Source organism: Bos javanicus, chromosome 19, assembly GCF_032452875.1.
Source record: "Bos javanicus breed banteng chromosome 19, ARS-OSU_banteng_1.0, whole genome shotgun sequence".
In the NCBI taxonomy this organism is placed as follows: Eukaryota; Metazoa; Chordata; class Mammalia; order Artiodactyla; family Bovidae; genus Bos; species Bos javanicus.
The window spans coordinates 50,595,765-50,610,986 of NC_083886.1; the positions used below are offsets into that span (position 1 = coordinate 50,595,765).

The 15,222-nt window shown below is 43.5% G+C and overlaps 1 protein-coding gene across 16 annotated transcripts in view; it reads right to left on the reverse strand.

The window, feature by feature from the left end:
• BPTF (bromodomain PHD finger transcription factor) overlaps nt 1-13,484 on the reverse strand; it is a 133,218-nt gene extending 119,734 nt beyond the window's left edge. For all 16 annotated transcript variants that reach the window (XM_061392389.1, XM_061392385.1, XM_061392383.1 and 13 more), the window contains exon 1: nt 12,770-13,484. In XM_061392389.1, the coding sequence (XP_061248373.1) occupies nt 12,770-13,397 (628 nt within the window). In that variant the 5' untranslated portion in view covers nt 13,398-13,484. The remainder of the gene's footprint in view (nt 1-12,769) is intronic.
• Between the last annotated feature and the right edge of the window lie 1,738 nt (nt 13,485-15,222).

Consider the following 15,222-nt stretch of genomic DNA (forward strand, 5'->3'; position numbering starts at 1 on the left):
ACAAAGAGAAAAGAACCACAGTGAGACATCGGTCACACCTGTCGTTGTGGCTATTATCAAAAAGATAAGAAGTAACAAGTGTTGGTAAGGATGTGGTAAAAAGGAAACCCTTGTCCACTGCTGGTGGGAATATAACTTGGTGAGGCCACTATGGAAAACAGTATGAAAGTTCCTCAAAAAATTAAAAGTAGAATTACCATATGATCCAGTAATTCCACTTCTGAGTATACATCCCAAGAAAAAGAAATCACTGTCTCAAAAAGATATCTACACCTCCATGTCCACTGCAACATTATTCTTTAGCTATAAGTAAATGTTTACAGCAGTTTTATTTATAATCGAGACATGAAATAGCTTTTACGTCCATTGATGGATGAATGGACACAGAAAATGTGGTGTACACACACACAATATGGAATATTATTCAGGCATAAAAAAGAAGGAAATCCTGCCATTTGTGACAACATGGACAGACCCTGAAGACATTATGCCAAGTGAAATAAAGTCAGACAGAAAAAGACAAATACAGTATGATCTCACTTATATGTGGAAACTAAAAAACAAGCCAACAAACAAGCTCATAGATACAGAGAACAGACTGATGGTTACCAGAGGCAGGGGATAGTGGGTGGGCAAAATGGGTGAAGATGAGTCAAAAGACACAAGCTTGCAGTTACAAGTAAGTCACAGACGTGTATGGTACAACATGGTAACTATGCTTAAGAAAGCGTATGTAGTGTATGTATTGTATATTTAAAAGCTGCTAACAGAGGAGATAGGAGAAGGCAATGGCACCCCACTCCAGTACTCTTGCCTGGAAAATCCCATGGGTGGAGGAGCCTAGTAGGCTGCAGTCCATGGGGTCGCTAAGAGTCGGACTCGACTGAGCGACTTCACTTTCACTTTTCACTTTCATGCATTGCAGAAGGAAATGGCAACCCACTCCAGTGGTCTTGCCTGGAGAATCCCAGGGATGGGGGAGCCTGGTGGGCTGCCGTCTATGGGGTCGCACAGAGTCGGACACGACTGAAGTGACTTAGCAGCAGCAGCAACAGAGTAGATCTCAAAATTTCTCATCACAAGAGAAAAACATGTTGTGTAACTATGTATTGATATGTTGACAGATGTTAACTAGACTTACTGTGGCGATCATTTGGCAATATATAGAAATACCAAATCATTATGTTGTATACCTGCAACTAAAATTAAGTTATATATCAATTATGGGCATGTGTATGCTCAGTCCACCAGGCTCCTCTGTCCATGGAATGTTTCAGGCAACTGGAGTGGGTTGCCACTTCCTACTCCAGGGGATCTTCCTGACCTAGGGACCCAACCTGCATCTCCTGCATTGGCAGGCAGATTCTTTACCACTGTACCACCTGGGAAGCCCTTATATCAATTATACCACAATTTAAAAAAAATATTGCTCAGGTTTTTAACAGGGAAATTTAGTGAAGGGTGCCTACTCTAACCGTGAACTCTAGCCACCTGACCCCCAGCTTCCCAGGGTACTTGGCACTCACCCTCAGACCCCTACTTCCAGATCCCAGTAAAAGATGGAAGAAACCTTCCCTTAAGAAACCAAATAGAGGACTTTGCTTGCAATCCAGTCGTTAAAACTTGTCGCTTCCAATGCAGGAGGCACAGGTTCGATCCCTGTTCAGGGAACTAGGATCATACATGCTTCATGGCACAGGCAAAAAAGGGGAAAAAAAACAAAAAACAGATTCATATGAGAATAATAGAAGTGTGAAAGAGAAAACAAATACACAAAAACAAAAACACTGATATCTGGGATCCCAGCGCCCCATTACTTCACAGTGAAACCCACCAACTGTCAAGCCATGGGCACCCACAAAGTGTGTACCCAGCGCTTCACTCCTAAATGTGAACAGCTGGGGGTCAAGAGGCATTTGAAAAGAAGCCTCCAATGTCAAAGAGGAAAAAACTAAAACATAAGAACGGAGGCTGATGAAACAAAAGAAACAAAGTGGAAAAAAAAACTCCTATAATAGAGAATTCCCTGGTGGTCCAGGGGTTAAGACTTGGCACTTCACTGCCACGGGCCCAGGTTCGATCCCTGGTTGGGAAACTAATATCCTACAACTCACGAGGTGCAGTTGACCTCCACCCAACACAAAAAAAACTATAATAAATGTCCTTAGTTAAGTGGGGATGTTGCATCCACGAAGAAAATGCTCTGAAAAAAGGAAAAGAGCTTCGGGAAACTATATAGCATAAATAATTATTATGTTAGCTGAACTTTCGAAATTTAGTAACAAGAAAACCACTCAGTGAAAAACGGCAAAATATTTCAGCAGACACTTCACCAATGATTTTCTTCACAGCAAAGAAGCACATGAAAAGATGCTCAGCATTACCATTAGGGAAATGCAAATTAAAACCATAATGAAATATAACTCTGTGACCCCATGGACTGTAGCCCATCAGGCTCCTCTGTCCATGGGGATTTTCCAGGCAAGAATACTGAAGTGGGTTGCCATGCCCTCCTCCAGCAGATCTTCACAACCAAGGGATTGAACTCAGGTCTCCCACACTGCAGGCGGATTCTTTACCGTCTGAGCCACCAGGGAAGCCCTGAAACATACCACTATACACCTATTAGAATGGCTAGAACCCTCATCCATTGCTGGTGAGGATGCAAAATGTTTAACTGGAAATGCTTAACTAGAAAAGAGTTTGGGGCTTCCCTGGTGGCTAAGTGGTCAAGAGTCTGCCTGTCATTGCTGGGGACACGGGTTCAATTCCTGACCTGGGAGGATCCCACATGCCACAGAGCAGCTAGGTCCACGCACCACAACTTCCTGAGCCTGTGCTCTAGACTTCAAGAGCTGCAGCTACTGAGCCCGAGTGCCGCAACAACTGAAGTCTGAGCTAGAGCCTGTGCTCCAGAACAAGAGCAGCGCCCGCTCACCGCGACTAGAGGAAAAGCTAGAGCAGTAACGAAGGCCCAGCACTGCCAAAAATAAATAAATAAAAATTATTTTTAAAAAAGAAAACAGTGTGGCAGTTTCTTAGGAAGTTAAAATACGCTTAGCATACAACCCTGTGATTCCACTCCTCTTTACCCGTGAAAAAGGAAAACTTACGTTTACACAAAAACCTCTAAGTGAATGTTTAGAGCAGTTTTATTTATAATCTCCAAAACCTAAAAACAACTCAGTTCAGTTCAGTCGCTCAGTCGTGTCCGATTCTCTGTGACCCCATGAATCGCAGCACTCCAGGCCTCCCTGTCCATCACCATCTCCCAGAGTTCACTCAGACTCACATCCATCGAGTCAGTGATGCCATCCAGCCATCTCATCCTCTGTCGTCCCCTTCTCCTCCTGCCCCCAATCCCTCCCAGCATCAGAGTCTTCCAATGAGTCAACTCTTCACATGAGGTGGCCAAAGTACTGGAGTTTCAGCTTTAGCATCAGTCCTTCCAAAGAACACCCAGGGCTGATCTCCTTTAACAACTCAAATGTTCTTAAATGGGTGAATGGATAAACCAACTGTGGTATATTCATATAATGAAATACCTAGTTGGCAACAAAAAGGAATGACCAAGACACAAGCCATATCTTGGATAAACCTCAAATGCATTATACTCGGTAAAAGAAGCCAGACTCAGAAAGCTAGATAGGTTGTAATCCCATTTATATGATATTCAGGGAAAGGCAAAACTGCAGGGACAGAAAATAGATCAGTGTGGCCTGGGGTGAGGGAGAGGAGTTGACTACTGGAGCACAGTTTAGGTGAGGTGATGGAACTGTTCTGTATTTCATGGTAGTAGTGGTTACATGACTATTTATTTGCTAAAACCTAAAGAGTCAAAACTGTACACTAAAAATGGTGAACTTACCATATATAAGTTGCACTTTAGTATTTTTTTTAAATTATCAATAATGAGAAACAAAAGATACTGTGTAAACAAACAGGATGCAAAGGAACACAGAAAACAGTTTTTAGAAATTAAACATCTGACAGCTGAAATAAAAACTGATTTAATACAAAGCTCAGAAGAGAAAATCTCCCAGAAAGCAGACCAAATTGACAACCAGATAAAAAGAATTGAAAAAGATAAGAAATTTTACATGAACAGTCTAAAATTCCTAACATCTAACTAAAGAGAAGTTCAACAAAAGAACAGATCAAATTTGGGGGAAAATTAGCAAATAATAAAGACATTTTCTCAGAACTAAAGAGTATGAGTCTGCAGATTAAAAGGGCCCACCAAGTACCCGGGCAGAATGAGTGAAAAAGAGCCACATCAAGGGATATGCAGTCCCTTTAAAACTTCAGAGTACTGGGGACCATGAAAAGAGCCTAAAAGCTTTGTTGCTGTTCGGTCACTTAAGTTTTGTCTGACTCTTTGCAACCCCACAGACTGCAGCACGCCAGGCTTCCCTGTCCTTCACTATCTCCTGGAGTTTGCTCAAACTCGTATCTATTGAGTCGGTGATGCCATCCAACCATCTCATCCTGTCGCCCCCTTCTCCTCCTGCCTTCAATCTTTCCCAGCATCAGGGTCTTTTCAAATGAGTCAGCTCACCGCATCAGGTGGCCAAAGTATTGGAGCTTCAGCTCCAGCATCAGTCCTTCCAATGAGTATTCAGGGTCGATTTCCTTTAGGATTGACTGGTTTGATCTCCTTGCTGTCCAAGGGACTCTCAAGAGTCTTCTCCAGCACCACAATTCAAAAGTATTAATTCTTCAGTGCTCAGCCTTCTTTATGGTCCAACTCTTATATCCGTACATAAACTACTGAAAAAATCATAGCTTTGACTATACAGAACTCTGTCGGCAAAGTGATGTCTCTGCTTTTTAATACGCTGTCTACGTTTGTCATAACTTTTCTTCCAAGGAGCAAACGTCTTTTAATTTTGTGGCTCCAGTCACCGTCCACAGTGATTTTGGAGGGATAAAAACAGGTCAGACATGAGGTAATCAGGATGGCCCTTCACCTCACAACAGCAATCCTCGATGCTGGAGCACACCAAAGCAAACCATTCAGTGAAAGTGCTTTTTTAAATTTAGAACCCTACCCCCTGCCAAATTCTTTACCAAGGATTAGAACTGAAAAGGGCATTTTCAGATACATAATGATTTAAAAAAAAAACAAGTTTATTTATCATGCACCCACTCCTAGGAAGCAACTAGAGATTGTGCTGAAACAGACAAGTAAACCAAGGGGGCGGTAGGACCCAAGAAACAAAATCAACAGAGAAAGCAGCACAAAAAAGTTTCAGGAAACCCCCCGGCAGTGCAGCAGGCTAGTGTTCACTGCCGGGACCAGGTCCACTCCCTAGTCAGGGAACTATGATCCCACAGACTGACTGTGTGGCATGGCTAAAAAGAGAAGAAGAAACCAAGATATGGGAAAAGTTTGCTGTATATCAAGGGAAAACAATCAGTTTATTTCATCTTAGTCATAACTTCTAAAAAATATTACTAAGAACATGTTGCAGTAAATGGAATTAAACATACACACACACACGTCCAATGGGTATCTTTGGTGGTGGGATTATAGATAATTTTCATTTTCATCTTTATATTATGTGTATTTTCCCAAAGGAGTAAAACTGCACTGTTTTACAATTTTTCACTGCAATTTTTAAAAACAACTTGAGAACAGATGAGATCTCAGGGGAAGGAGGGACATAGTGAGAGGGCCAGGGGCTGGTTTGAAAACCTGGAAAACTGGGGTTTAAGGAAAAGGCAGAGGAAGATGTCTTGGAGAAGGAACTACCAGAGAGCTGATATTATCAAGAGCACTTTTTCTATTTTAACGGTAAATAACAGAAGCCAATGTATTTTTTATTATAGTTCTAGAATAAATCTGATGTTGGGTAAACTAAATGTTCTGAATGGGGAAGTTAAACGTTTAATAACCTTTTTAAAGGAGGGGGGGATAAAGCTCTAGTTTAACGTGCACTTTTACTTAAATGTGGTCTTCAAAATATTTTTCTACCCTGTGAGTCAACTGACAGTTTTCCTACAGAATAAAATACTACCTTGCTACACTGTAGGTAAGGTTCCTCTATTTTCACAGAATCTCAGCTTACAATTCAGGAACACATCAACAGACAAGAATAGCTACTATTTATTGAATCTTTACCCAGTACCAGGCACTGTTCTAGGCGTTTCACACACATTAAGCCATTCGGCCCTCACAACACACTGAATCCAGTACTACGGTATTTTACAAAAGAGGAAAGTGAGGTACAAAGACTTGAGCAAAATGCCCATCATCACAGAGCCCGGATTCATACGTTCATTCATTCATCCATGAGGACGGGTTCCAGGTCCTTCATGCTTTAATCTCTATGCTACATGCCACCTCTCTAGATCCTTGACATTCATAAAAGATTTACCTAGAATCCTGAGATTCTCATGTATCAAGATAGCCTAAGACTTCGTAGTGAGTTTATTTATACACGTGGGTGCCTCCAAAGCCTGCCACACGTGCTCACACTGACGGTGTGAAAATATGACTCCACTTACACTGCTCCTTCTCTGACAAATCTGGAATAAATTCTCCAAGCTGACCAAAAGCAATGCAAAAATCATAGATATTTTGGAAGACTTACAAACAAACTAGCTCTCCTTCATCCTAAGAGAACTGTTTCAAAACAATTCCAAACAAAAAAAGTAAGTCTGGTTAAAGTGATTCTATTTAAATTGTATTTGTATTAAAAAAAAAAGTATTTGTAATTAATCCAGCTATAACATTCCTAGGATATACCCAAGAGAAATGAACACATCTTGTCCAGACAAAAACCTATACATGAACATTAGCAGCAGTGTTACTCACTATAGCCAAAAAGTGGAAACAATTCAGATGCCCATGGAGTGATGAATGGATGAACAAAAAGTGGTATATCCATATAAAGGCATATTATTTAAATATAGTACTGTTACATGCTCCAAGATCCATGCACCTTGAAACCATTAATCTAAATGAAAGAAGTTATATATTGTATGATTTTTTTTCATAAGAAATTTCCATGAGAGACAAATCAACAGAAAATGAAAGTAGTGGTTGCCAGGAGATGGAGCAGGGGAGGCAGAGAACAAGGAGTGACTGCTGTGACTGTCACTGTTTCTTGTTGGGGTGATAAAAATATTCTGGAATTAGGTAGGGGTGATACATTCACAACTCCGTGAACACATTAAAAACCACTGAATAATACCTTTGTTTTAAAAGGTGAATTTTATGCTATGTATTCTGTATCTCAATAAAACTGCTATTTTAAAAATGCAACCTTTAGGGATTCCCCTGGTGGTCCAGTGGTTAAGAGTCTGCCTTTGAATGCAGGAGACAGAGGTTCAATCCCTGATCAGGGGTCCAAGATCAAACATGCCTTGGAGCAACTAAGCCTTTGCACCGCAGCCACAGAAGTCTGTATGCTGCAGCTAAGACTCGTGGCAGCCAAAGGAAGAAAATCAAAATTAAAAAAAAAAAAAAGTGCAACTTTTAAAATGTTTTTGTATTTTTAAATGCAACTTTTATTCAATATTAGTTGAAAATAATTCAGCAATTCACATGTCCAATAAATGTTAGCTCTTACTGTTACTATTTTTAAAAATCATTCAGCAATCAAAAAACATTTGAGTAATGTAACTTAGTATCTAGAAAAATACATAAAAGAATTTGATATATACCAGTAGACAAAACAATTAAAACATTATCTTTAGCTATATGCACTTTAACTCCATCTGTATGATTTTACTTTCAATCTTTTCAAGTGCATTCTGTAAGTTTTTTCTTTTTAAGAAATGTTCTACCTCCTGAGGGTTATCATTTTAAAGGACTGAAAGCATGGAAAAAAAATAGAAAAATAAGGGTGCTAAGCTAGTGCTAAATTATGAAGATGAGGCTCTAAGTGCCACAAGCAGGCATTCAGAGGAGAGAGATCAAGGTGATCATCAGTACTCTGGCAGGACTTCTAGGAAGAGATCCTCAGAGTGCGCTAAGGAGCAGGGAACGAGGGATCTATCCAGTGCAAAGACGGTATCTGCTAGGATCTGCTCCTGTCTTTGTTACCCAGACTACTGGTCTCCCATTACCCCCACCACCTTCTCACCCCCCACATCCCCACTCCAAGAATCTGCAGTCACAGGGAGGACGCAGTGTCCTGAAGAGGAAGAAACGGTGGACCTGAGGAAAGAAACCAGAGCTCCTGGCCTTAGTATCCCCAGTCCTGTTGCACACACACATTTCAATACCCAGCTCCACTTCCACTCATACCCCAGCAGAGTTCTGGGCCTGGGTGGTACACAAGACCATCTATCCCTGCATACCTTGGACATACCTCTCTACCACTCACAGATCACGTCGTCCAACTTTGTAATAACTCTCTGGGGCCCTCATTTTCTTTAATTCTCATGTTTAACCTCTTCAAGTACTGATACCTGCAAACAGATCTTATTAATTCCTCTTATAATCCTGAATACCTGTTGCTATTGAAAACGCTGCCATTCTTACAGAGGCCTATCTGATGAAGTCCTCTGTCTACACTTCTGATGCTGTCCAGGCTTGGAGAATTCTGAAGTACCTCCTGGACTAATGTTTCCATCCAGGGCTATAAAACCCATCCACATCCCCACCAGTTATCTGCCTTCTTTCAATCAGAACAGAAGCAACGCTAAATTTCCTGACATCCCACTGAAATCATATCCACTTGTCTCTATATCTTCTGACTGATCCTCAATAACCACAAGTGAAACAGATCTGAAATAGACTGGAGAGAAAAGAAAGGGCTTCCGGTGTCACCTCTCCATTAATTTTCTCAATTTGCAGAGGGGGAAGAGCTGGCTAAATCAGCGATTTAATAGTATCCGTGATTTAATGTGCTTTTGTTTCACGCTCCTTGCATAGTGCTGATAGGAATATAGCACATCCCTCGGGTGGTCCAGAAATGAAAAATGACTGAGGGCCACTGATCTAGCCCAATCCTTACCCAACAGATGAGGGAGAGAGGAAAAATGCTGTAGCCCGGTTCTCTAACTACCACCCAACAGTTTATTATTCATATACTCAGGCTCTTGCTAGAGGAGGTTACTTACGACTGCCCACACTTGAAAGTCAGTGCCCTGGTTTATGCTACTCCCTCCCTGCCTCTGTCCATCCTCACTAGCTACATGTCCATCCACGCTGGCCACATCCCCATCCTCACTAGCCACATGCCCATCCCGGAAGCAGACATCCATACCAACTCCCCCATATAGCTTATGAGCCCACCCTCCTTTAACTCTCCACAGTACTTTGTATCTATCTCACTTGTAGCAATCAGGAATCCCAAGCATACTGAAAAGATATTTGCTTGAAACTGGTGGGAATAAATATCGTCGAACGGGTAACAAATTCTTCTTCAGATAAATCGACAGTGCATTCATGACACCTGTGCCACCCATCTCAACTGTCACAATCTTAGAGGACATAAATCACTAATTCTCCCAGGACAACACCAGGGCTTCTATTTTCTGAAGTCACCAGAAGTTCCGAATTTCAAAATTAACAGCTAAGTATTCTCATAAGTCCCACACAAGTTAAATGCAAGAACGGCTCTGTTTTAAAGTCTGACGTAACTTTCTTGAATTAGCAAACACTTGATTTCAAGCTACTGTCAGAATTTTACCAAATGCCTATGCAAAACATTTTCTATACAATTCTTCTCAATGTACCTCAAAAGTATGTCATAAAACCTACTGTCTGAAATAATTCTAACTTTTAACAATAAAAATACTAAAAGCCTTATGCAACCAAATGCTTTAAACTTAAGCAAAACTAGATGATTTAAAAATTTTATTAACAAGTTGCCATCCCTATAGTAACGTCTTTCATGTGAGGACCTTACATACCCATTTAAATTTTTTCTTCATTAAGAAGAAAACATTTCACCGCCACTGAAAACTTGTTTAAATCTTTGGTTTTAGAAAACTAATCTAGTAACATCAACCAATGTCCTTGCATCAACAGGTATATTACCTACGAAGTACTCAATATATGAACAGATGAATAAGTAATTTCTTATACTAAGTATATAAGTATATCAAGTATAATTTCTTATTCTTATGTTAGTACTTAAGCCAACATTCTAGTTTACAAGACTTAATCAACTTACTCTAAATTACCAGGAAAGTATATTCCTCTTTTCAGTCTTGACAACATAGGTGGATTCGAATCCACCAAATGTATTTATTTATGAACTTCTGGGATATCTTAAACCAGTTCTAGACCATTTTTCCTTCCAAAGCATATACACACATATACACATTTATCTAGAAGTACACCGAATAAAACAAATGAAACAAGGGCTTAGCCTAAACAACTCACTATCGTGAATTGTTATTCCAGGCAAGTGGACATATTCTAAAAGTTCAGGATGTAAAATGTATCATCTCTTTCACCATAATCTTGAGAAATAATGTTTCAAAAGTAAAACATCTAACAAGTTAACACCACATCTAATAAAGAAAGGAAAATGCCTGGCAAGCAATATGAAACAGCAGCTCAAAACACACTAACTCTGCTACTATAAACTGGTCAAACTATCAAAATCTAATTAGGCCAATTTTTTAGCTTCCCACATCCAAAATATTTAGGAATCATGGTACCCACTGGAGAATCAGCACAACTTCATCTATTACAAGTTCTCACCTACTAACAATCATTTGTCCAACCAACCTTCGATGAGCACCTGCAGTGTGCTCGAGGCACTGCTCTAGGGACTACAGGAGCTGGAAGATTAGTATAAGGATATATAACCCTTAATTTCACATCAAGGTGAAGCATACACAAGGTAGACTATGAATGTCATTGGAAAAAACAAAATATCATGGAAGTACTTAAAGATATAAGGATCTTTTTAAAAAAGGAAACCTAACCACAAAATTGTAGTTTAACAGCATATACACCACTCTCAACCCTAAATATTACTTGCTAAGCCTTCAAAGAGGAGTTAAAGTTAGCTGAACCACCCTGCCAAAACGCCTTAGCTCTGTCTAATCTGAGAAAACTTCCTCCAATAGTATAATTTACTCTCCACAAGTCTTTCAGTTCTGGGCTCCTGGTAGAAAAGACCACATGTGATTTCAGAAGGTAGAAATCATTACTATAAAAGATGCACTAAAAGTAAGTTGGCAAGAATGATGTGTAGTCCTTTCCACATACAAGACATACACACTTGACATCTGATTGATTCTCTTCATTCTCCTGCCAGCTCTCCCTCACTCCACCCCAAAGACAGGCAGATATTACTGTCAGGCAAAAGAAATTACCTTTTTCCTTTGCTGGGAGGACAAGCTAAATGGGCTTACATCTGACTTAATACTCATACACCTCCAATGAGTATTTAAACACTTATTAAAAAAAAAAAAAAGAGGCACATTTACATTTAACCACTTCTCCTATTCCAGTCTCTCTTTTTTTTTTTGTCTTTGTTGAAGTTTTTATTTGAGGGCTGGTCCAGTCTCTTTTAAAAACAAGTGACACACCTTTATCACTGTAAGACTCTATTCCTTCATGAACTTTAATTCGGAAATGCTCTGAAAACTGGATTCTAATTTAGTTCAGATTTTAAAAAAATACAAAGGAAAAGACCTTGTAGGTTACTGCTATAAATTATGATTTTTTTTTCACAATTCAGTAAACTGCAACTACGAATTTAATACACAGCAGCCATTGTGTGTATGTGTGTTTTTTAAATAAACAAAAATGTATCTCAGCACCAGCGTAGAGAAGCTCTGTGAGAAAACAGGAGTCACCATGGAGAAATCAGGGAGGACTTATTACCCTCAGAAACAGAATGAAAAGAAAAAGTCATTTTGCATTAAATTTCCCTATACTTCTGTTGTGTGACTTGGAAGTTGGTCCAAAAGTTCATCTTCAGCAATTACGTCTGCATGATCAACCATACGTCTCTGCAACAGGTGACAGGAAACTGCATTTCTCAGGCAAAGGGATCAAATTAGTTAAGACGCAAGTTCCTGCGGTCTCTTATTTTGCATTTTACCAAAATGATATTGGAATCAGATAAAATAGCAAATTTGTTTTGGTTTTCTTTGGTTTTTCTTCTTTGCTTTTTAATCAGCCATTCACCAGCAACTGTTGCACAAGCCCATCAGCACTCAAGAATAAAAACACACACAGGACCAGATAAGGCTCCCCTACTAACCCAACTGATCCATTTCTTTAAGACAGTTTTAAAACCACACAGCTCGGGGTGTGAAGAGAAGCATGTTGTGTGTGTGTGTGTTTGTATGGCACAATCTGTCTGAGTCCTCCATTCCCTTTTTTTAGGAACCGATTATAGACGAAAAATCTAAAAGAAACCACATTAGAAATGCAAAGAGGTTTGCAAAAACAAGAAGCTTCTTTCATTCCAAAAAACCAAACCAAAACAAGGGAAGAAAAATGAATGCAATGGATATGTGTGTGCCAAAGTTTCACTATGCCCGGTGGAGACACTGAACTGGCACACATTTTTAAGAGGAAAAAGAGGGGGTTGAGGGGAGAGAGCGAGCGAGCGAGCGAGCGTGTGGCCTGCGAACTGCAACAATGCAATCTCCATTTTGAACAATGCGCCTCTTTCCTCTGGTAAATCTAGTTTTTTGCCACTTGATGGGCCGTCGCATTTCCCCTCCGTTTGGGGACTGGGGGGAGGTGGGGGTGGGGGGAGACCAGAGAGGGAGTGAGCCAGGGGGAGGGAGGGGGGAGGAGGTGGGGAAGAAGTCTACAGCAACCGGGCTGGGTGGGTACCTGGAGTGCTGCTGTAGGTGCTATGGCTCCTGAAGCTGCTTTCCGTGCAGTAACTGGCGTCGTCGTCGTCGTCGTCTTCCATCTCCTCCGGATAGTCGGAGTCATCGTCGTCCTCCTCCATCTCATCCTCCTCCTCGTCCTCGGAATCCTGGGTCTCCTCGGCGTCGCCGTCCTCCTCCTCCTCCTCCTCCTCCGAGACCATGTCCTCCTCCTCCTCCTCCTCTTCGCTCTCGTGGTCATCGTACACCACTTTGTTGACGGCCCTCCGGGCCGGGGTGGTCCGGGCCAGGTGGCCGCCGCCGCCCCCGCCCCCTGTCCTGCCGCCCCCGCCTCCTCGCCCCCCCCGGCCCGGGGCGCTGGTGCTGGGGGGGGCCGGCGGCGGCGGCGGCGGCGGTGGCTTCCTCCGGCTACTGCTGCCCCCCCTGGGCGAGCTCAGCCGCGTCTTGGGCGCCACCTCAGCCTGGGCGGCGGCCCACCTGCCCCGGCTGCTGCCGCGGTGCCGCGAGCGGAGCCCCCCGATGGGTCCGGACGTGGGCGGCGGCGGCGGCGGCGGCGGCGGGGCCGGGGCGCAGCGCTCCGCAGCGGGAGCCGCGGGCTGCTTGGGCGGCCTGCCCCGCCGGCCCCTCATGTCGGAGCTGAGGCGGGGGGGAGAAGGGAAAGCGGAGGGGGGAGGGGCGGGCGGAGGGGTGGCGGTGGGGGGCGCCGGGGCCGGGTGGGGAGGCCCGCGGGGCCGGGCGGGAGGGGCCCGGCCGGCGGAAGCGGGTGGAGGGAGAAGGCTCAATCCGAATTGCTGGGGCCCCACTCCGGATCGCCTTCAGCCGCCATCTTGTTTCTTCCCTCTCGCTCGGTGACTGGGGGAACCGACAGCGGCCGCAGGCCCGGAGCGCGGTCACGTGAGCTGCGCCGCCGACGAGACTGGGACGGAGCGAGGCCGCGCGGCGGCCGCTAGGGGGAGTGCGGGAGCGCCGGGTCGGGGGCGGGGAGCCCGGGGCGCCTCCGCGCGGCTTGGCTAGACCGCGGCCGCCGGCGGCTGTGAGGAGAGGGGCGCTCCCTCGCGAAGTGCCCCGTGTCGAAGGCCTCGGGAGTCTAAACTCACGAGGCCTCCTTCCCGCGTGTCCTCTTCCCCGGCTAGGAGACGAGGGCAGGGAAGCCCCAAATTTGTCCCCGTCTTGTCCCCTTGGGGGAAATGATGCTGAGAGAGCCAGAGGGTATCGCGCCGCGGCGGGGCGGGGCGAGGGGCTGTGCAACTCCAGCGACAGAAGGGACACGGTGAGAGCCAGCAACGGAGGGAAGTTACCTGGGGACTGTGAGACGAGCCCCCGAACTGTGAAACTCCGAACGCTTGGCTCGTGACGGTCCAGGAATTGATCCCAATGACAGCTGCTGGGGTGGGGAGGGGTTGGAGGGGGCGCTGTGCTAGAAGCCCCGCCCTAAGCTGCCAGACCCTGAGGGAGGGTCGCTCTGAGACTCGGGATAAAATCCCCTCCCAAAAAGCCTTTGATAAACTTCAGAAAGCAACTACATTCCAGCCTCCTCCACCTTTGCCAGTGTCCCAGCTAGAAACTCGACCACCTCAGAAAGAGCTTTCTAATTTCTTCCTTGCTGTAGAAAGGATAACTTCTGTCCTTATACCTACTTTAAAGTGTTGGATGTTTGAGTTATAGGGAGATAATTTTAATCTCTACCTGACAAGTAACAAAGTCTCGGCTAAACCCAGGGGACGAATCATGAGGATGAAATTTTAGGCATCCCGGGACCAAAGCTGGGCTTCTCTCGTAGCTCAGTTGGTAAAGACTGCCCGCAATGCAGGAGACCCGGGTTTGATCCCTGGGTCGGGAAGACTCCCCTGGAGAAAAAAATGGCAACCCACTCCAGTATTCTTGCCTGGAGAAACCCATGGACAGAGGAGCCGGGCAGGCTACAGGCCATGGGCTCACAAAGAGCCTGACACGACTTAGCGACTAAAACCACCACCCACCAGGGACCAAAACAGGGAGACAACTCGCAGTGGTCTGGGGCTAAGACCCAGACTGTATTTTATAATGTATTAATATTTATTGAAACATGTGACCACAAAGAAGTGATTTGTGTTAACAGGATTTGTGTTAACAGTTAACAGGATTCTGTCCACCAAGTGAATTATTACAGTGGAGTTAGAAGGATAGAATGCATACGTGAAATGAAAATGAACATACAAGCATTAATGGCCAAATTCACTTATTCAATTTATTAATAGTTCCATTGAGCGACAAGGGTGGCAAACTTATATGCCTTCAGGAACCAGGTAATTAATGAAAGTAAATCAAGTAAGCAAGGTGTGGATTTTTCACAGATGGAAGTGCCTTTGTTTGAAGAGGGCAGCTTTGGGAATGTGGCCTGAAATGGTCAGATCTTCAGATTTTTTTAAGAGAAGCTACACATGTGTATTGCACACGAATCTTTTGGTTTTTAAA